Source organism: Amphiura filiformis, unplaced genomic scaffold (assembly GCF_039555335.1).
Source record: "Amphiura filiformis unplaced genomic scaffold, Afil_fr2py scaffold_88, whole genome shotgun sequence".
Lineage (NCBI taxonomy): Eukaryota > Metazoa > Echinodermata > Ophiuroidea > Amphilepidida > Amphiuridae > Amphiura > Amphiura filiformis.
Window position 1 is genome coordinate 167,781 of NW_027305552.1, and position 24,710 is coordinate 192,490.

At 37.2% G+C, this 24,710-nt stretch overlaps 1 protein-coding gene across 1 annotated transcript; it reads right to left on the reverse strand.

Annotated features, from left to right (window-relative positions):
• Positions 1-1,684: 1,684 nt before the first annotated feature.
• LOC140144855 (arrestin domain-containing protein 3-like) lies at positions 1,685-19,720 on the reverse strand. The gene is given in 8 exon segments (XM_072166657.1): positions 1,685-2,773; positions 4,344-4,479; positions 4,844-5,044; positions 9,757-9,900; positions 9,902-9,940; positions 10,981-11,213; positions 12,974-13,120; positions 19,534-19,720. Coding segments are annotated over 8 exon segments (1,239 nt in total). The 5' UTR covers positions 19,655-19,720; the 3' UTR covers positions 1,685-2,555.
• Positions 19,721-24,710: the final 4,990 nt, after the last annotated feature.

Consider the following 24,710-nt stretch of genomic DNA (forward strand, 5'->3'; position numbering starts at 1 on the left):
TGAAAAAGGGTAAACATTTAAGTTGAAACACAGCAATATCATCTCAGGCATAGAGTTGCAATAGCTATGTCACTATTAACAGTATTTCTATTTTCTTGAACTACAACATTATTGAACTACAACATTATAAATATAGAAATTAAATTATTGAGCACCCCTTCAGATATGGCTTACTTAAAGCCATAATGCATGATCTCTGTCAAATTTAAATTTTGTTATTCTTTGCCATAAGCTATTATATAATATAAGCAACAACTGTCAAGAGGTTTATTGAAATAGTGAGGTAAAATGAAAGAAAACCACTTAACCTGTGGGGCTCTATGGGGGAATTGACTCACTTAGGTACTTAACTGTGGGGTGGGGCTCTATGGGGGAATTGACTCACTTAGGTACTTAACTGTGGGGCTCTATGGGGGAATTGACTCACTTAGGTACTTAACTGTGGGGCTCTATGGGGGAATTGACTCACTTAGGTACTTAACTGTGGGGCTCTATGGGGGAATTGTCTCACTTAGGTACTTAACTGTGGGGCTCTATGGGGGAATTGACTCACTTAGGTACTTAACTGTGGGGCTCTATGGGGAATTGACTCACTTAGGTACTTAACTGTGGGGCTCTATGGGGAATTGACTCACTTAGGTACCCTAACTGTGGGGCTCTATGGGGGAATTGACTCACTTAGGTACTTAACTGTGGGGCTCTGTGGGGGAATTGACTCACTTAGGTACTTAACTGTGGGGCTCTATGGGGGAATTGACTCACTTAGGTACTTAACTGTGGGGCTCTATGGGGGAATTGGCGGATTAAAACTCTAAATTTTACTGTAATCAAAGCACTTCTGGCATAGTCTTTCACATGGTATTGTTGCACACCATTTGGGCATTACAATCACAGAAAAAGTAGAAAGGTGTCGCTGTCGAGCAAATCACACATTATGGCTTTAAGCTAATTAGGTTGAATACAGTTAAAGAAGATATACAAAAGCTGCTATATGTGTCCAAATGCTGGTATTTGTAGGAAACAGGAAAAACACCTGTAACTTCAATGGTTCTTGCAGTTTTGTCCAAAAGCATTACATTTTATGGAAAGTCTTTCAAACTTGCACATTAACCATTTTTACTCAAAAATCTAAAAAAATAAATACAGAAATGATTCTACTCTTATATAAATATAAAGTAATACATAGTGAATAATATATTGAAATAAGTTACTTCAAAACAATGACACAATCAAGCACCATGAGTTGTGCTTGGGCCAAAAAAGATGGTTTCTATAGATGGATTTTTGGTCGGTAAAAGTGTTGGTTTTTTTCCTTTTTCTTTTTCTCTCTGAACAATCATGTACAGTGGCGTACCGTGGCCGCCCCAACCCCGGGGGCTAAGGAAAATTCAATTTTGCCGCCCCTTCCTCAACAGCCCGAAAAGGTTGACCCAATTTTTTTCTCGGTCGTTTGAAAAAGTGAAGAGCAAAAAAAAAAAAAAGGGGGTTTCATGCCCTAAGCGCCTAAAAGCAGCACATTTTGATGTATAGTACCATTTTTTCAAAAAAATGTATGCTTTATCAAATTTTTCCGCCCTTTTTATTTACTAATTCTTTTTGTCGCTCCTTAGTTTTTTGCCGCCCTGTTTTTGCCGCCCCTGTTTTTGCTGCCTTTACCCAGGGGCTGGCGCCCAAAGCCCCCCAATATGCGCATGATGTATTCTCACTCAGGTCTAAAGTCAATAAGGACTAGATGCACAAACTGATGCTTCAATCCTTGTCAACAACACTTTTGTAGGTACGTATGTACAACTCTTTTCTCAAATGCACAGGTCAAATACATTGAGGTCTAATTACAAATTGAAGAGATGTGATGCTGCAGTCATATTGGTATATCCAACAGTGGCAAACATGTACCTCATGAGTTTGAGACATTCAAGAGTTTTGATGAAAATAGTAACAAAAAGTTGTTTGTTTTTGATAAAGTTATTTCTGTTGGAATGGTATGTCAAACAAGGACAATCAAACAATCTTTTTTTGGCTTTATCTAACATGCCACATCCACATCGGTTTGATCCTGGGATCAACCGCTGATGCTTGGATGATCCCTAATATTTATGAAATCAATTAATTTACTGTTAAATTGGTCAATAATGTAATCTTTGTGTGTAATGTATTAAGCATTACAAATTTACATTAAAACTCAATTATTCGATATATCATTGCAGCATTTATGGGCGATCACAAGATCTAACTAATTTGGATATGGTGCCTAAACCAAGTTTTCAATTAAATATAATTATGTGCAGGCAATTAATATATGCGTAACATACAATAATAGTGAACATGCAATCAAACTTGGTTCTTAAAAGTTCAATTCTGAAATATGAATATTTTCATACTTTCATTATCTAATTAAAACACAGGAGAAATAAACACTTGTTCTGGGGTCTATATGACAGCACCAATTGACTCATCACCTTGTGACATTGGGATATTCCATTTGAACACCATACCACGGCCCATTTTGGTTTTAAATGGAATAGCCCATTGCATCTAATCACAGAAAAAGACTATTACGATGGATGTGCTGGGTCTCCTTGGACAGGAGGATACATACTCTGTGCTGGTGGTGGATAAGCAGGATCACCTGCATTAGGAAAGGTGTAGTATGGGTATTTTGGCGCATACATCATCTTTCCAAAGGTGTAATCGTGGCCACTCTTGCTTGGAATTTCTTGAGGTCCACCCATGGCTACTTCATATGATGGAGGTGGTGGTTCACTGGGTGGGGCTGTAAAAGAAAACATCATCATCTACTTTTACTACATGGTTTCTAATTTATTGTTACTGTAGTCAACATCATCATAATTAGCATCATCATCACTACCATCTTTATCATGCTCATCATCTTATTATTCATCATCACAACATCATCATCATGATTATAAAGATCATCATCAATGTCATCATCATGCATTATTTATATCAATAATCATTCTAAAATACCAATTAACTACTTTTGTCAACATCTCCTAATTCAGGATATTTGTTATTTCAACCAGAGAAGTTTCAACATATGTGTACATAATGCATGTCAACAACATAATGGTCATAATACAAAACAGTGGTTTTTCATTTTTGAGTCCATTGTATGCAACCAATAAATCATGACAATATGCATGGGTGCTGCCACTTCAACCCAGAAATTAAACCAGAAATAAGTCGCACTTCGTAAATGTACTAGAAGTGAGACATATTGCACAATTTTTAGCATATTTTTATGCTTATCATGTTTTTACGCTGTATATAATAAGTATACACAACATCTAATAGAGATAAATTATTTGCACGAACGTTTTCTTAAATAACCCGCAGTGGTGTAGTTGAGTCCTCGATGTCCGAGTCAGAGTCCTCAATGTCCGAGTCCTTATGTTTCAAATTCAAGCCCTAAGCTTTTCCCCAATATAGTAAAGTTGCATATTATAATTGCTCATGAATTAATAAACATACCTGGTTCGTTTAAAGTACAAAAAACCTCTCCTTTATAAAGAAACAAAATTCAAATATCTTTAAATTTCCCGATATCAAAGGGTGGCCATATTCCATCATTTCTTGACGTCACTACAGCCCAAGTATCAATTCAGCTGAGTGGGCAATGCTAGTTTTTCCTATGGAATGACATACATGTAAGTGGAATTTTAGGCACACCCTAAAAGTGTCCTCCCGTAAAATTCCCACCAGAAATAAGGGCACAGAACCTTAATTCTTGTTGGGATTTCAGAGGAAGGAGCTCTCTATTTGTACATGAAAATTACCCCAAGGCAAAGGAGCCCAGGTGAATGTTTACGGTATGAGTCTTTTTTTTTTTTTTTTTAACCGAACAAACTTTAGGGATTCTTGGGTGGGGTTTTTTTGTCGATAAAAGGGGGTCCATATGAAAAGGTTTGAATACAAAAATGACTAAAATAAGTAATGAATCGATTTAACTATCTCCCATTTTGGTTCTGATGGCAATAATCAATTGAAAACCGGCTATTTTTTTCAAGCGTCGGACTGCTGAATTCAGTTCCACAGCAAAACCAAATTCAGGTGGTAAATGATTAAAATTAACGAAAATAAAAGATCTAAAAAGACCCAATTTTGCCGGACTCGAGGAGGACTCAGAGCTGAGTCCCGAGTCCTTGGGATCCGAGTCAGGGTCTTTAGCTTCCGAGTCCGAGTCCAAGTCCTTGAGTCCGGACTTGGACTCAAGTCCTCCAGCACTGATAACCCGGTTCTCAAAACAAACTGCAACAAAATTCTACCCAGTTTGCCCCCTTTCCCTTCTTTTTTATTCATTTCTGTTGCTACTGAACACATACCTGTTGGTTGTTGAGTAACGACTTCTCCTGGAGGAAAGGCAGCAGAGTAGTATGCACTGTAGAGAGGAACCGTCCCAATAGTGATGGGTAACTTGAGCTCTAAGTCAAATGGTGTCCCACTCACATCAGCTTCAAACTGTAAAGAATAATAATGTCAAATTAAATTATAAAATATTGATGAAATAAGACATTGATCTCATGCTTCAAACATCTGTAACACTCCATGCTGCTTAACCATATAATGTTTTCCTCTTTTATGACCACCTAGATATCAGTCTTCAAAGAAATGAAGATTTGAAGCAACCAGTCACTATAACATTTTAATATAGCTGTTATTCTACGCAGTCATGTATACAAGACTATTTTTGTGGCATGGATCCCGCAGCACTTCTTAGCACTTATGAACTTCATGCAAGTTCCAAGAATGGTTACATATAACACAGCTGCAGAAAGTGATGAGACAGTGGGCGGAAATGTGAGGTTGGAATGTCTGTATTTACCTCTATGTAATATTCAATACTCATGATGTCACAGCCGTCCAAACCAGATGGAGGACATGAGGGCACAAGGAAAGGTTTGCGGTCAAATGATGCAGTACGGTGTTCACCACATCCCTCTCCTCTTTGTTCTCCTAGATTGGTTTTCTGCTCTCGATGATGTTCCCATCCATGACCATGCCGTTTGGCTCGGAAATGAACTTTCTGTAAATAAATAAATGTAAATAAAAGAAAGTAGGTATAAGTAATTAAGTAATTAAGTAAGTAAGTAAGTAAGCAAGTAAGTAAGTAAGTAAGCAAGAAAGTAAAACTAAATTATGCGCTTCGTAATTAAGGTGGCCTCACAAAGGTGTGTAAATACAAATAATATACAATATGCAAATAAGCTCATTAATATTCATAAATATGCAAATAATATAACACAAAACTAAACAGCACATCAGGCTACCATATACTATCACAATACCAAGTTTGAAGTAGATTGGTTATTGTGTTTAAGCTGTAGAGTGGATTAAAGAAAAAGTAGGCAAAATATGCAAATGAACTCATTATTCATAAACATGCAAATAACATAATACAAAACTATACAGCACATCAGGCCACCATATCCTACACCACACTAAGTTTGATATAATATTGGATAGCTGAGCATGATACCATAACATATTGGATGAGTCATAAAAATATTGGACGAGCCAACGGCGAGTTTGATATTTGTATGACGAATCCGATATGTTATGGTATCATGCGAAATAAGCCATCCAATATTATCATTATTAGGTTTTCTTAACTCCTAATAACCCTGAAAACATAATAATGAAGTTGATCGGTTATTGCACTTGAATTCCACAGTGGATTAACGAATTTGCTTCCGTCTGGACAGACAACCATACAGCCAGCCAGCCATTTGGATGATAAAATAAGCCCCACATATGTGTGTGGGCCAAAAAAGTCAGACAGTAAACATAAATAATCATGCTCATCTAAAACTTTTGCACAAATCTGATTTTCAAAATACATGTATGTAAAAGTAAAGTCAGTCAGTCAGTGTGTCAGTCGGTCACCAATATTACATCACCAATGGAGACAAACAGAGAATTAGATCTCTCCAAAAAACTGAGCCACGTAAGTGGCACCAGCAGATAAAAATTGTCACATATAACAACAAATCTGAGCTCAGAGTGAGTGTCCCAGGAGTAGATGATGACTCTACAGGTAAGGCTAACACTATTAACCACATCTTCGCTAGTGTGTCAGCCCAATTGAGCCTCTTTTCCTGTCTAAGCTTCCTGCTTATTTACCTGCAAAAAATCGAGTCCCGCATCCCTACCCATGGGATGTTATCATGTTTACTCTGAACTTTATTAGAAAAAGTGAATCCATCTAAAGCTGGTGGCCTGATGGGTTTAATCCTCAATTAGTGCGTGAATTACACTTACAGATATCTTAAATTCCTCCTACAAGGAGGGAATTGTGCCCACCCAATGGAAAAAAGCAATAATTGTGCCAGTTCCAAAGATCAGCCTTCCAAATGTTGAAAAACTCAGGCCTGTGTCCCTCACTTCAATTTTCTCCAAAATTGCTGCAAATGGATTTTGGAAGACATTTAGATTTTATTGACATCAAACAGTTTGGCAATGTTTCTGGAGTTTCTACCAGCCATTATTTAGTTAATCTCATGCATTTTCTCCACCAGGATGCGGACAAAATCACAACGTTGGCACAGTGGTTCTGACAGTTTCTCAAAAGCATTTGATCTTATCAATCACACCTTGTTACGGTTACACGAAGAAACGTATAAAAACGATAAAAGACGTATAAAGTTGTTCTCTAAAACCGCGTTTTCTCAGCAATCAAATATCGAGTGAGTCAAATGTTGGTGCATGGATGTATCTTTACATTATTTTTGTGTGTTTATAAAAAATTTAGAATCCGCTTGAAAATCCTTCGTTTAAATCATTTTTACGCACCATGTTCACAAGATCAAAAACCCGTTCCATGCAGTTTTTTTCAAATGTTCGCTCCGTATAAAACCACGCCGAAGTGATTGTTTTCTCCTTTTTGTATTGTACTACAAATCGATTAAAGAAATAATGTTGCCATGGGGAAGAACCAAATACAGTATCGATCAAATTTAAAAAGCCCGTTTTTGGTGTACTTTTTCGAGAATCTTGTCTGAGAAAAAACTGTTTTGTGAAATTATCGATATCTTGATAACGGGCGTTAATTTAGACATCTGAATACCTACATTATTTCTCAACATTCTGCCAATTGCTATCCCATTTGATTTTCACTCCAAATTGAAGCTAGTATTGCAAAAACGCAGGTTTTTCCTCCATCAGTTCGCTCAAAATTTCAGCGCCGATATGCGTGTTTATTCTAAGAGCCATTGTGCGGACGCGATTGTAATCAAGCAATTAGATCAAATTATAGTTACATATCCGCTTCGAGAATAAGAAGTTGCGTAAGCTGATGTATGGTCCAGTGGATAGAGCGCTGGACTGGGAATCTGTTATGAACAATTTTTGTGGGTTCGAGTCCCCATGTGGCTGAATTTTCTTTCCTTTTTCTCTCTTTTCTCATTTTTACTTCCTTTCTTTCCTCTTTTCTTTCTCTTTTTCTTTTTTCATTTTTTTTCATTTCTTTCTTTCTTTCTTCCTTTCTTTTTCTTTCTTACTTTCTTTTTCGTTCTTTTCTTTCTCTCTCTCTTTCTTTCTTTTTCACTATTTCTTTATTCTTTCTTGCTCCTTTCTTTTTAGTATTATTTGATTGATTCGCTGACTGCAGTGAATCGTGATTGATTGTTTTTCACTTTATATAATTCAGAAATTTGTAGGCCTGCTAAGTCTGTCTTTTTGAATATTCTTCCCAAATTCGATTTGCAAATAATTGCTTTTTGATATTGTTGTTGATGTTATTGTTGTACCCTATTACATTGTAATCAGGGGAATAGCAGCATTGATTTATTTCATCAAGGCTATAAATTCAAAATCAACAAATTTTCCAGGGCGTAGCTTGACGAAGTGCCCCAATCAATTTTAAAATTTATAAAATCCTTATGAAAATTGCCGAAAATGGCTTGTACCCTCCCCCGGCATCCGACCCCGCATGTCGCCCCTCATGTAACCCCCGCCCGCCTCGACTCACGAGCTCCGGGCACGAAGCTAAGCCAAGTTTCATGTCTTGACCGTCGATCAATATTCTATTGTAAGTAGGCCTACGTCCCAGCACGCTTGTTCATTTTCTGCATGGCTGTTTCTGTTATGAACTTACGCCCCTCTGAAATCAAGCGCATGAAAAACTCTCGGCTAACCTTAATTGAGAATATGATGGAAATTGGTGTGAGAAGAACTATTGTGCCATGGATTTGTGATTTTTTTGCACAGCAGGTAGCAGTGTGTGAAATTCAATGATTCTTTATCTGACTATGTTGTGGTCAAAGGGGGGGTCCTCAAGGCACAAAACTGGGTCCTATTGGATTCCAAATTGTTATTAATGATGCTGCCACAGATGCCAAATCACAATACTGGAAATATGTTGGTGAGAACCGTCATCGTAATGTTAAAGGCTGTCTTCAAGATGATTTGAATGATTTTACTGAGTGGGCCAAAAACAATAGCCTTAAATTAAATCCATCCAAATAACTGTTTGGAACCAGGCCAATTTACACTGATTTCAATGGGGCTAATTAGGTATTCATGCTGCCATATCTCGGGCCCTCATGATCCGATTCCCACCAAATTTGGACTGTGGATGTTTTTCACCATGCTCCACCGATATATGGTATTCAAAACGCTGAAATGCAAAAAAAGTTTTCTGTGACGTCATCACTTCGGTACTCTATTGCCTGGTGACGGGTGCAAGCTTTACAAACTTGGGGCTCCAAGCCTACCCAGACATAAGCTGGGATATGTGACACAGTGCTGGGTTGTGAGTAATAGTCTCATTTTCATGACTTTTGTCTACTTATCCCTGTGATTTTGGATTTTTGCTAGTGCAGTGTTAGCATACACCTCCATGGTTTGCATACTACATTATTAGTTCATGTCTTTCTTTGTCTTTTTCCCATCAAGTTGGTATACCTGGCTCAAATCTATCTGTTTCATGAAATGGGATGCACTTTCGGAACCTCTGTGTTAAATGGTAAATCATGAACATTGAAGAGAGACAAACTTGTTATTATTCCAAGTAGAAGGTTTTTTAAAAACTTTCAAGACAAAATGGCCAATGTCAAAGCTGGGTGGTCAGATCAATAAATAACATACATGTAAATATTACATCATTCCCACTGCCCGTAGACAAATGGAGAATTTATAGAAAAAACTCATTGAGTTCATATATATAAAATACCGTAAATATTATTATTATCATTATGACAAAGACATGTACATCTTCTTTGGCCCTGCTATTTAAATATTGTCAGCCTGCTACGCTAATTGTCTAAATCATTTTTTGTATTTTTGTATTTTTGAGAACAAAGTACAAAATATGGTTTAAGCATGCATTTAAACATTTATTCACCAATCTTTGTACTAGAACAAATGATAATGATACAAATGAAAAAGAATAATCCGAAATAATTAGGTTGATTACGTAACTGATGCATGCTTGAACCACATTTTGTTCTTTCTTCTCAAAATTACAAAAAATGACTTAGGCAATTAGCGTAGCAGGCTGACGATATAAGAGTTTAAAGATGGGCTAACCCATTTATTATTCCATAGACTGTGTGTATGGCCTATGATCAACACACAGGTTATATGCAACCTTCAAATGCACATTTTTGGCTCGCATATTAAGATGGATTGAAATACCAGCACAAAACTCAAAATGAGGGGAATGTGTGTCATGGTTATTCAACCAAGGTAAGAACAAAAATGGGGCAATTCCTTTTTACTAAATAATCTTTCACTCACCTGGTAAAATTTTGCTGTGATGTCACATATTTCACGACTGCTGTTATTTTCTATAAATCCTGACACCCAGATAGTCTCCCCTGGTGCGTAACCACTCTTGTCCGTCTGAGCAGAAGCTTTAATTGGTCCACTTGCACAGCATAAAACAACAAATAGTCTTCTCATCTTGAGATGCTGATGGCATCTATAAGTGTAAGAAAATTAATAGTCAGATTCAATATACATGTTCAAGATATAAACAAGTTTTCAATTTAATTTCAAAGCTGTCGAGCTAGAGTTTTCAAAGATTGATAATTCATGTATCATGAAAAAATCCATCCAACTTTGTCATTATTATATTTATAAATAGCCTTCATGAATATGCAAATTATACATGTACTGTCCAAGTGGTGAATTAATCGGACAGGTATAGGATGCAAGATTCTGAAAACATAACCGCCACCAAATCAGTGCAATATTTAGGCCTTCAAATTGACAATGTTTTGTCTGGAGAGCAAATGGCTTCTGACATCATAATATCCCAGGTTCATAACCACAATACTAGGTCCAGTCAGCATAATTTTTATACACACAAAAACAACAGCTCAAACTCAGGTTCCTTTTATCAAGCTAGCATTCATGATTGGGCTGATCTCCCTAAGTCAATCAAGGAGATAACTGATAGGGTCAACTTTAAGAAGGCTGTTAAAGAGTATCTTTTGCAAAATATTACTTTAATTCTGGAAAGGCAATTCCCCTATGTACCTGGGGAGGGGGGGGGGTGTTGGTGTGCTCTTTGGGTGTTCTTGTTGTGCGGGTTGGTGGGGGTCTGGCATTGAACCCCAGTAATATGTGTGCATCCGTATCGGGGCGGTGCTCTTGTCGGCTGCTGCATGTGTCTCATTTCACATCATGGCAATGGGTGCAGGACTCGTCTCCGGGTTGGGGTCGCTTTGGGCTGTCCCGGAGTCGCATAGTTGGGGAATGTCCTTTGTATTCCTAAATTGTGTGACTGGGGATGGTTTGGTGTGGCCTCCGCTTTGGGGTGGGTCTGGTGTTCATTCCTGGCTGTTTTGTGAAGTGGAACACATGTGTTTATCCTATACTACTTTCATCTTGGTGAGTCAGTGATGTCAATGCATTAAAGCAGCTGTTTTGTGCCCACATCTATGCAGCATACATGACATGCACACTGACTCGCCAAGGTGCATACATGTACATGTAACATATAACAGAAGTACTTACTGGTGCTTCAGGTCTTGTGTTTAGATCAACAGGCACTCCAACTATATTGAACAACTTCTCTACTGTGTGATCAAATTTCCACGGTCGATCAATCTTAGCGCGCACCTTGTAACGAATACGGCCATACCTGCCTTCAAATGCATGAGGCAAAGGAGTTGCGGGAATCTGGAACCTAAATGGAAAGTTGTGCTCTCCTGCATCCAAATGAACCTTTTCACCTTTTTCGCTCTTATCTACATATGTACAAAACAAAATCATCATGTCATTATCTATATTATTCACCTTTTTCACTCTTATCTACATATGTACAAAACAAAATCATCATGTCATTATCTATATTATTCATACATACACGGTTCCAAAAATGTACGTCCCCCTTCATAAATTTGGGTATAACTAAAAACTGTCAAGCCCTTAAGTTGATTAAAAAGTGTGAAACAAACGTAGACTGATAAGTTACACATAAAATGTGTGATACTTTTGTGTCCAACATTTCCTTCACCATAAATACAGCCATTTATGAAATTTGATGCAGAAAAAATGCATTTTTACATAGAAATTTCATATACTCATATATGCAATGACAAGATGGTTGAAAAGGAACAAATTTGATGAAATGATTTATTATTTTTTTGTTTTTTTATTATGCAATTTGTGGTCACGGCTGAGTGATTATTGTCATTTGAATACGGATAATCTCTTTGAATAGAATCCATGACTTTTAACACTTAATTAACAATTTGTTCTCTGGTATGTACACTTCATGTGCTAACTTAAGTCATGGGTTCATAAGAAAGCTCAACAATACAAAATTATATTATTTGGTTATTACATTGTTATTCATGTCTACTGAATGATAAAAGAATATTGCAGGTGATAGAAAAATATTGCAAAAATGCATATTGTTGTATCAAGTGCAATATATTCATTTATCACATAATATTAAGTAAGCCATTCAATATTATTATTATTATTTTGATGAGACATTGGATTGATTTGTGTGACTCAGTGCAAGTGTAAAGTCGATCAGCAAAATGTACACATGTTTATTTGTACCTCTCGGAAGGCTGATATAAATGATACGGTAATCATTCATATTGATCACAACCCAGCAAATGCAAAACATTTTACAGAAAATGTTTAAATGTCTGGTTACACAAAGGGTATACATTGAAAAACATTTTAATAACATTCAGAAAACATTTTTGGAAACTATGCGCAAAACGTTCTAACATAATGTTATTAGGTGTTGACAAAATATTTTGCACAAATGTTTGCCAACAAATATTTTACAATATGTATTTTATTTTGTCATACAAAACATTTTAATAGTGTTTTCATAATCTAAACTGAGCTCAAAAAGAAACTTGTAATTTTTCACAAGGTCATATCTTGAAATCCTGTCCATCAAATTGAACCAAAATTACACACAGGTTTGCTTCAATACTCTACTCTTGATACATGTCAGTAACCAAGCAGTTATCCAACTGACACAACAGCAAAATGCACTGACATAGAACAGCTTCCTGTACCACATTCACAGCCCAGCCCTGTTCTATGAAAAAAGTGTATGAAAAGCAGAAAGCAGCACCGTTTTATCATCTGTGCAAGGATCTTGTGTGCATTCTCACAGATTTTTTGTGCTGGGTGCCAAATGTTGGGCTGTGAAAGTGGAGGAAGTCCAGGAAGCTGTTCCATGTCAGTGCATTTTGCTGTTGTGTCAGTTGGACAACTGCTTGGTTACTGACATGTGTTTTGAGTAGAGTATTAAGGTAATCCTGTGTGTAATTTTGGTTCATTTTGATTGACAGTATTTTAAGATATGACCTTGTGATTCACAAGTTGTATAAAGTTATAAGTTTCTTTTTGAGCTCAGTGTATATATAACCCCACATTTATATGTTATTAAAACGTTTTGACAAAACACATTTATAACATGTTTATAACAATTTAACAGTTTTGTGTTTGCTGGAATCCAGTATTATTTATTTACCTCTTCCCAGGATAAGCATTTTTTCTTCAAAGTATTTTTCCTTCATATAGTAATGAACGGTCTCTGTACGCCGATCATCCCCTGATCCATGAGTCTCTGTCTCTGTCCAATGGGTCTTGCCTTTGCCTTTGTATTTGATTTGAATACCTAAAACAAATAAAAATATTGACATTATATTTTAACAAATTAAATTCTACAGTTAATACTCTGGCTGGTATGATACATGTACTGGTACTACATGCAGCCCAGTGAAGGAGAGTCATTCTTAAGGCAGTGTCCATGGCCTAGCGGTGTTGAGACAAGCTGACAGACAAGAGGAATGGTATGGTAAGGAGATCCCACAGCTTCTAAAGTGGTGTAATTTTCGCCCCATGTGCATGTTTCTCAGGATATTGAAAATGCCCAGAACTTTCATTTTGATACATTATTGGCCCATTCAGTGATTTGCAGTGTTCGATTTACCTGGATTAGCGTAGCAAAATGCTACTCACAATTTTGGAATTGCTACTCAAATCTGAAAGTGAGTAGCAGTTTTTGCTACACAAAAAAATACACGAAAATCGATCACTGGCCACTGCATTTGTCTACAAACTTGTAAGAAGGGAGAAAAAAGATGATAGATGCAGTTACATGTATTTCAGGAATTCCCCTGAAAGTAGGGCTGTTTTGGCGATGGTAAAAGGTATACAAAAAAATCCACAAAATATGGTGAAAATAATTGCTACTCACAATTTTGGAATTGCTACTCAAATCTGAAAGTGAGTAGCAGTTTTTGCTACACAAAAAAGTAGATGAAAATCGAACACTGGTGATTTGCTCATCTGGACGATCGTAAAAATCATCAAAATTCAGATTTTGGTACCTTTGTGATTATCATAGATGTGCTAACATAGCCTGCAAGTTCAGCTGAACCAGAAATCTTTAGTGGTTTCAAGCCATCTTCATGGTTAAAATAGTGTTTGAATCACTCATTGAAATACACAGTAAATTGATGAACTTTGCATTCTGGGTATTAGAACATTAATGTCAATTACTGTGTATTTCAAAGCGATCTCCATTCTCCAAGCAGTCATTTAACCATGAAGATGGCTTGACACCACTAAGATTTCTGGTACAGAGGAACAGCATGCAAGTGATTGTAAATATGTGTGAGTTTGGTTATGGTGGATTATTTCCCACAATGTCTAATGGGGTCACGAACAGGGCGTCTTTTGGCTGAGGAGTCATCTTTGAGCCCCTGTGAAATTTTTATTAAGCCAATGAGTGGTCTACCCTGCTATAGGGGGTCACACCTGAACCTGTATTGCCTACTTAAGGCAAAATAGATGATGTCTGACATCTAGTATGAACAGGAGGGGGTCAAAAATGGGAATTTGTCATGTGCGTGAGCATGAACATGCATTTTGTAGATGTCTACAAATGTATATCAGCAAATGTGGGTGAGATACATTTTTTTAGTCCAGAATCTGGTTATTTGGGTCAAAGACACCCTAGATTCCAATTTGTAGCCCTGTAGCTTACCCCTAGGGGAAGATATGGATGTCTAAACTTGGAAGAAAATTAACGTTGTGACGTGTGTGAGCAAAAAGGGGGGGTCTGATCCAATTTTCAATAGGCCAAAAAAAATCTGAGAGGGTGACCAGCCAACCTTTTGTGAAAACTAGATAATTTGAGATGGACTGATGTAGTTGTTGTTGTTTTTTATATTTGATATTAAAGCTTCTAGTGTTTGATGTTTGACACATGTTAGCAAGATTTGTGGCCTGGATTTTGTTTTTATGGACAGGATTTTGGCCTGGATTTTGTTTTTTATGGACAGGATTTTGGCCAGACAATTAATGGTTTTCTCAAGTGATGAACTTGTGATTTTTTTCTTGAGCTGTTGTTGTTCTGAGATTGTTGTTCTGCCAAACTGGCAACAGTTAAAAAGGCTGCTCTTTGTAGACGAGAATGAGAAAATTGTATTCTCAGTTTTAAATTTTGTTTTGTTGAGCTGTTGTTCCGTGATTGATGATGACTTTACAGCTGTTTGGAACAATGCCTGCACCCTTTGCAGCTGAGAATGAGAAAATTATATTCTCAGTTTTAAAAAATCGTTTTCATTCATTTCTCCAGTGACTGAAATTACTTGAGGTGTCGAGTTGGCAAATTTGTGGGGGGAGTTTAGACTTGGAAAAAAATTTTGCCTGGCAAAATTAACTCGACATAGCAGGTCTAACGCATGCAAAATTTATTTGCCTGGTAAAATCTGGGCATGCCAAGTCTAATTAAATTATGTGTTATTTGTTTTCCATTGACCAGTAAAATCTTCCTCTGCATTGTGTATTTCAAAATTTGTTTGTGTTTTGAGGTTTTCATTCATGCATGCTTAACACATTGAAGGTGAAAACCGGGGGCGGTTACCGTGTCCGTTGTGAATGATGCGTTTACGCATTCTCACATTTTTTTAGGTTAAGTTCCCTGTGTATATGCAAATTCCTCAAATCTGACGCACGCAAATTTCTTTCTGAGGCCGTAAGTGGTTTTGCACCTGAGCTGACGGAGGTAAAGGCTGTCAAAACCGGGCTGGCTGCTTGGGATTTGGACCAGGTCCTATAGCTGGGAGCGTTTCGTCAAATTCTGTCGGTCGGACATCCGCGGGCCGAACCGGCTTGACAATAGCACTGGAGTGAAAACAACATTCGCATTCACTGAACTCTAGAATGTATCACAAGCTATCACACTATTGTGCCAGGTTCGACTCTCTGCAAATAGCCCGACACATCGTGGCCCTATTGGTTCCTTCCTCGCCATAGGGCCATGACTCCCGTAGTATTGCAAAAAGCGGGGCGCACAGAGGGAGCCGAACCGTAAACTCATGTCGCAGTTTCAAAAGCTTCACCCTGCATTCATGATATAAATACTCACGTGTTCAATTTTGTGATATTGATACAATCCTTAAAAATAACACTATGATTGAATGAAGACTTCCTGCATCTCTTTTCTTCACTGCATTTCACAGCAAAAAAATGAAATTTTTCGCCACCATGGCCATTGATTGGATATCTCTATGAGACATTAATTTTTGTTATGGTGACGATCGCTACGGTCACAAATTTGGTAATTTTACAGTCTTCAAATGTACCCAAAATTTTCACCCATGCACCAAATGGTTTGTTTTATCTTCATGTGATGAACGGTAAAAAGTGATATTATGTTAATAAAATTCGATACTGTGTACCCTGGCCAGATAGGCTCACATGCTCAGGAGCCTCAGACCTATACGTCGAACAACTGAATACAAGCTCAACGTATGGACCAATATATTTTTGTAAACATTTTAGGCCTATAACAAAATGTATATTTCGTACAAATTGTACAACTATAGTTTCTACCCTATGACCTTAGACCTATAATAAACCTGTTATCAAAGTGTCCGCAAAAAAATGGTCATCGCAAGTATCTTTGATGCTGAAAACTAAGGATATTCACGCAGGGACAGGCCAAAAACTTACCTCGATCGTAAATTCCAGCCGATGCATGTCATAAATAATTCATTATTCCATTGTGTAAATGTCACTGATTGTGTCCATGTATTGTTATTGCACCTGCGATCTCGCCGCGAGAGCAGTTGTCAAGCTGAATTTATACTCGATCGCTGGATCACCACGTGAATTCGCCTCTCGAAAACCTCTACGAGGTTGTTGCATCGAGCATGCTGATTGCTGACTGGCTTAGCAATTATCAAAGTAGTTTTGTAAACCAATCAGGTTAGACGTACTTTACTGGCGAGTCACATTAATTAATACCGTAAAAGGCCGTCGCGTTCATTGATTGGCTTACGATTTCAAAGAATGGCTTTTGCAACCAATCACAATACGGGTTATATGACGCCCGTCGGAAATTTTGCACACGTCCACGATGACGTCATGCCCCAGTGCCACGACTCACGAGGCTGGCTTCTCTGCGAATGCGAGCGAGTGGTATAAAGTCAGTTTCACACCTGTGATTTAATGCAGCACATCCACAGCGCATTTGACAGATAAAAATGGAATTGGCAATTCTGAGCAACAGGATTCCATGAAATAGACGATTATATTTAAGTTATTCTACAGGATCGGTAATAATTAACAGCTGGTCTGCTGTATTTGAAGTGCATATTGAAGTTTGTGACTTCGTATGTTATGTGCAATTGATATTATAGGAAGCTTAAATTGGCAGGCTCTCATGCAATGTATCCGTCTCTTCCGAACATGGACGTTCAGGGTAGTTCACCACGTAAACTTGTATGGCTCAAAATTCGGACCGCTCGCCATTAAGTTTACTGACATAGTGTATTTCCAGGCGGTTGATGTTTTTTTCATACTCACATACAGGGTGATTTAAAATGAACTGTACCCAACTTCAAAAATTAAAATAAAATACTTAGCGACATTTAAATAATTTGTGTTTGTAAGCTATAACAGGACAGTATGTTTCCTATTATTGGTGAAAAAATCATGTCTTTACCTCCAATGGTTTCGGAGAAAAGTACATTATTAGAAAACACACCAAAAACGATGTTGCACGCGGATAAGTATTTTATTCAAACTATCTGTTCTACATCATTTTGGTCAATTTTTCGCACCATTTCTGTTTGAATTCAAATTTCACTCTACAATTTCAAGTCAATGGGTCCTTTGTTCTACATGTATTATTTTACATATCTTTGTAATTGAATATCAATATTATTGATTTAATGATGCTTAAATAACATTTGTCTTGGTTTTGCTGTACATGTAGGTAGTCATGGTAGCCTAGTTGCATTTTGTTACTGGGGTAGAACACGGGTAAACTTAGTTCCATGTGTTGGTCTAAAAATGGAACGATAACTTGAAAATGCAATATCTTTTGACAAAAACCACTTATTATAAAAAAATCAAAATTTCTACTACAGAACACTTATCACTGCTTTCTATGATAGTTTTTTGATATGTACAATCTCCGCAAATATATAAACAAAATTGGGTGAAGGTGGGTACAGTTCATTTTAAATCACCCTGTACAGTCCACAGGTGTTCCAGAGAAAGTCATTAATATATCCTGCTACTTCCCAAAATAAAACGAATTCTCATTTCGGAGAAATTTCAGTGAAAAATATGTGCCCATATGACTCTACGGCACTAGACCAATCGCCATTCTAACTTCCGTTTTTTTGAGAGCAGTTTTGGGACACTTTGACCTCTGACATATCGGAAAAATTGATGTAATTATTATTAATTTTCTTAATATTTATATTGTCATAATGTTGATCATTAAAAATACTAAATAATTAATTCATACAATACTAATATTTTTTATATTTGTTTTAATTATTGTAAAACATTTTAGATTATATTTTGTACGTACAAAAACCCAATATTTCTGAATTCAGGTCATCTACGTCCATGACGTCATTGATTGAGGTCAATTTCCATAATTCGACGAATGGACTTGTAAACATAGGATTACACAGAGAGATATTTTGCCAAAATTTGGCCATTTCTATTTAGCTTGGCCCTACTTTGTCTGCGTTATATGAAAAAGGACAGTCTTAAAGGGGCATTTCGTGATCCACAGCCTCATCCCCCCACTTTTATCAAAAAAAGATTTGAGATTTTTATATCACTGGAAACCTCTGGCTACATAATGTTTATGTACAAAATATTTCTTGCAGATTAATTCGTTTTGCAAAGATATCGTGAAATTTGAATTTTGTTCTGGTGCACCAGAACGAAATTACAACGCATTGTCTACATGTATATGGAGCAGTGTAATACACATATAAATCATGCATAACTCGCAAACGCATAAAATCGGAATCAACTGAAATTTTGGGAATAGGCTTTTTTCGGGATATGTACTGAAAAATGTCATAAAAAGAGGATGCTAGGATCACGTAAACACTCCTTTAAGTAAAAGTGCAACGCTTTTGATGTTTTGATGTTTTGGGAGACTGGGAGGGGTCATAATAGTATTAATACAAAAATGATGGTGCCTATTCTTGACTGTGTAATATTCCTTCAACCAGATAGTATCAGTTTGGACAGATAGTATCAGTTTGTGAATGAGGACATCGTATAAGTTCCTTGTACTACGTTCAGGGCAAGTCATACTGAAGATGACTTGCCCACACAGGGTATACCTCAGACCTTCGTACGTACGGAGAAGGCCAGTGGAAATCGTAGTGACCGAGGTGCGAGTACCTCGGGGTACTTTGCAAATAAAAATATGCGATAAGTTGGTTTAACGCTAATGTATGAATTGATGTGACGTGGCCCCGACCGAGACGTATTTAAGAACAAGTATTTATTGACACCTCATGTTTCATGGTTTAGGCCTTCGTTAAATTTGTTGGGGGGATGTCCTGTTTTGGTCTATACGCTAATCCATTGGAAAGGGTTAGGCATTCATATAAATGAGCAATAAACAGATAGATAATACCCAATATATGATAATGACTGAGCGCAGGTCTCAACAATACCATGCATGCATGCTACGGCGGATAGGACTGGCCATGCATTGCTGGCTGCAGCAGCGAGTATGGACTTTGGCTCACTTACCTCGAATGTCAGACTTGGGTTGAGATAACACGATTCTTACATGACCTTGCACCCACTCCCCTGCTCGAAACAGATCCACGCCGCCATCAAAAATCACCTCAAAAACCTGAAGTTTGCCCATTTTCAAAGTCAATTTCAATCAAATATCCAGATGAAAATAAAGCTAGCAGCTCGTATGCCCTGCTCCTGCTATAGAAAGCTTGTGGACGGGCGCGGCAGCTTTTGGGCGCACACCACTAAATAATCGCCCCATTGAAATCTCGTTTTTAGGCCTTTTCGGCGCTTTCTGAGAAATTTAATGATAACCAGACGATTGCAAATCGATGAAAGTTTAACATATGTTTCAATGTATGGGTAGTCTTCCGTCTCGTTTTCCCGGTAGGAGCCACTGAACAGCGCCCTCACTGTTTTTGACATGCTCTCAAGCGTGAAAACCTGTTTCTGATGATTTTTTCATTCGCGGACCTATTTTTTCGATAATTATAAAAATGCGACTTTTTTGATGACTCAAATTCATTCATAGGCTTTACACTTTCATTTAAGCTATAATTCGCTACTCTGTCTGATAATTAGTCCAAACAGCAGCCCATAATACCGCAAAAACTTTCCGTATTTTACCGGAACTTAGTAGGGTTGCACAAATGCCCCATTGATTAGTGGTATGCTCCCTTTTGTGCGATTTTGGCCCGATAATGTGCTCCAGGACCACATGGTCCTCTCCGGCCACCCCGGGGGGTCACCGGTCATTGACAAGGGGGTATCATGCGTGACCACGAAGTTGTCCAATGAGCACCCTAAAACAAGTATTTACAAGTTCTGAAAATGCAAGCCCCCTATGAGCACAATTTTATACCAAAGAAGTATTCCCTATTTATAGAAGCAAGTCAATCAGTCATATTTTGACTCTAAAACCCTTCATAACAACTGGGAAAACACAAGTTCAAAAGTTCGTAACTTTTATCCTTTTATGCTACATACTAAGTAGTCTAAAAAAAAAAACCAAAACACTATGATTTATTGTACAAGGCCTTTTTCTTAATTTCCTTGTTTTTAATCAAGTGCCTGATCATGAAAAAAGACCCTTTTTACTTGAATATTTGGCCACACATGATTATACCCTCTGGTCAATGACCAGTGGCCCCCTGGGCCGGCCACAGCAGCCAGTTTGGTTCCACTCCCTCCACAGCCCGGGCCACAGTCCACACAAACAATTTTTTCATGGGATTTCTGTTCTTGACAGTGGCGTAGATTTCTTATTGACATTGGGGTATAGTAAATCCAGCACCTTTTGGCGACAGAATAAGCTTATGGTACAATTACGTGCGAAGCGCGGGAAAATTGTAGCTATTTTGAAGCTAAACTGATGAAATATTGTGGAAAAGTAGAATAAATGCGCGCCTGAAACTGACATTGACCCTTTTTCAACACTGGAATGCGCTCCACACAAGCCCTGCAATTTTCGAGTTCAGAACAAATTTCTGAATAAAATTTTGCACAAAATGTTCATTTTATACGCACGAAGGTGAAAATGGGAATTTTAGAAATTATTAAAAAAGTTCAAATTTTTATTATTATTATTTTTTTTTTAAATTATTTCTTTAGCATTCTGAAAATTGAGATTATCTTGATTGATAATCGATTATTGATAATCGATTATTGATAATGGATTATTGATAATCGATAATGGATTATTGATTTACAATTATTGATTATTGCTTGACACCGCCATACAAATAGTCCGTAAGGAAAAGGCCTGCTTTGAAAATCACCCCGCCCGCATATCATTTGTAATGCTATTTGAATAGTAGACCCAATCATGATTGACATTGGTTATCGATTATTAATAATCGATTATTGATTATCGATTATTGATTATCAATTAGTGGTTATTGATTGACACCGCCATACAAATAGTCCGTAAGGAAAAGGCCTGCTTTGAAAATCACCCCGCCCGCACATCATTCGTAATGCTATTTGAATAGTAGGCCCAATCATGATTGATATTGGTAAGCGATTATTGATAATAGATTATTGATAATCGGTAATCGATTATTGAATATCGATTATTGATTATCAATTAGTGATCATTGATTGATTATTGATTAAATGCAGACAAGATCATGCTATAGCTATATTCTACCATTCCCATCGCCTCCGCCATTCCTGGTCGAATACGATAGGATTTCGTTCATTTAGCACGTTAACACGGCTACCCAATAGGCAGAATAGGACAGGGGTTTGAAACTTAGTCTCCGGTCAAAGCAGGTAGTTGAATTCGGAAGGATATCATGCACTAAGGAGGCTTGAAACAGGCATTGTCACTGATTGGTTAGGGTTAGAGTTAGGATTAGGATTAGGGTTATGAATAGGCTTAGGGTTAGCTTACACAAAATAATTACATGAAGGTTGGACACCGCCCCCCCCCTCAAGTAGCTTGTTGATTCAAAAGCTAGTGAAGGCTCACACATGTTCAGAGTGCCCGTCAGGAAAGGTTAGAATATTTTCTATCTAATTACACCTGAAATCCTATCGTGATCGACCAGTAATGGGTCACATGGGAACAAGTGAAAACGGAACAAGGGCACACGCCACAAGGGAACAGCCTATGGATACAGGGCCTTACCATGTCCGCACGCGGATTAGTTTCGGGAGCTAAACTTTTTGACCAGATCAAGATGCCGCCATCATTTTGTGATATTCTGAACATTGATCAATTGCATATCTTTTAATTTAACTATAATAAACAATCATGGTTACTCATCCAAAGGGACACCCACTTACTGGGACTATACAAGGCACACCGATTACTTGGTACAGCAGAGATACTAAAATGAATACCCGGGACATAGGGCCTGCACTTTGGCTCGACATTTGAAAGGGGCGTGAATTCATTTTTGGATACGCCCCTATATATAATTAGGTAATACTCGACTCACACACATTCCCTATATTAATATGTATATACATGTACCACATGTAGTCAATCTGTCTGCTTTATCTGTATTGTGCCCTTCTTAAGCAAATACGGTAGTTAAACACGATTTCATCAAACATTATAACAATAGCTCTTTTACAGTGTGCAATCATCCCGGGCAATAATTGGGCAATAATAGAGGATGTGCGTGAAATTATTGATTGGCTCCATACAAAGGAATTGAACCGGTGTCCTTCACTGTAATCATGGCACAATGCAGTGCATTCAATCAAACGTTGTCGTCAACCTATTTGATCGTATTTGTGCATTTGTTATGTGTGTGAGACGAGCTGTCGCGGTAGATTGCAATAGCTTGTAATCATGCTTTTGTTGAATGAATTTTAGTACTCCGCCATATTTACGGTATGATACGTCATAATCTAGGTGATTATTTGCATTGGATATCTTGAATACGCTGGTGAGGTTGTGTAATAATCGGATTAATGCTATAACAGTAGGTGAATACAAGTTTTGAATATATCGCGTTGTAAAGCCCCATTCAGTGATCCCAGCGAAAGTGAAAAAAAAATCAAATTGTTACTTTTATAAAAAATTTTAATGAAAAAAATTGGCACAAAACCCAAGAAAACGGCAGTATTGACGAAGTTGAAGCCCCATTCAAATACATGTAGCTAATACTGTCAGTATATAAATTACAGATTCACGTAAATGCATTATTTTTGTCTTAAATAGGCCTACACGGCTTAGGGCTGAACCACTAGCAGAAGACACCAAGTTGATGTTTTATGACCTTTGACATTCTTTTGTGGCGAGTGACGTGGTCATGAAAGAATTCAAAAGATAACCTCTGCCCCAACAATCCCAAGCAATTGTCTGAAACTGCTCTTCGGATGATGTATCATAAGAACTCAGTCGTCAAATGATGATAGTCATATATAATGACCAAAAGATTATTACTGACTATATCATTGAAGACTGAGTTCCGCAGTCTTGTACAAAATCTGAATTTTGATGATTTTTACGATCGTCCGGATGAAAAAAAATCACTGAATGGGCCGTTAGTTCCCTCCTCTCCTTACACTGGCAATATGGATCAAAGAAAAATAAAGAAAAAATAAAGAAAACAAGAAAAAAAAAAGACAAAGAAAAGAAACAATAAAAGAAAAACAAATATGAAAAGTTCGAATAATATTTGGTTTATAAAATTAATGTGACCGTGATGAGGCTCGAACTCACCACCTTCCGATTTAAAGTTCGAAGCGCTAGTGTACCAAATTCTGATGCCTTACCAAGTGAGCTGTGCTCCTGAGATACGAAATAAAAAATAAAATAATACACTGTATACCTGCTTGTGTCGGTAATTGATTTGCTCAAATTCCATAAATGGTACAGTGCAACAGAGCAAAAATGCCCAAAATTTAAAAGCTATATAATTTATGACCACTATACACTACACATAAAAATACTAATACAAGGGAATTTCAATGTAAGAATCCAAACAATTAAGTACCAACATGCACAGCTTTGTCCTTATATCACATTTGGGTTTTTAACAAAATGTTATCAAACCTCTACTGTGATTGGCAGCTGCACAAGGCATCTCTTTGATAGCTGATCATGGCCATCCATTCAGCAAGTGGCTACTAACTGACCTTGACAGGCTTGAATGAGCACTGTCATCTGCTACAAAACCATCACACTCATTAAATAAAATATTTATTAATTAATCAATTATGTCAATTAATTAAAAATTTAATGCAAATATGCATATTTTCTCTGACAGAATTGTAGGATTTGACAAGAGCCATCTTTCTTGTAAGTTTGATTCTTGCGTCCCGTTATAGTTGCAGAAACAAAATACGCGTGCAGGACACACATACGCACACACCCCCACACACACACCCCCACCCAGAGGATCGTACCGTTTTACAATCTTATAACATTCATTGGCGCTAGTAGTAGTAAATTTCAATTTTCTTTGCTTTACCTCACTTGTTCTGCTCAAAATTAAAAGGAACATATCTAGCTGACAGTAAAAGCTTACATTTTATGGAAATTATGTTTAACTATTTGCTTAAACAGCACAAAACAGATAAAGCAGACAAATTTACTATACATAGGCCTATACATGTATGGTATCATGCCAGGGACTGCTTAAGAATATAACATTAGATTTATGATATACTTCGAGGACTGTTATTTATCAAAATGTGAAAAATATCAAATTTTAATAATTTGTCAT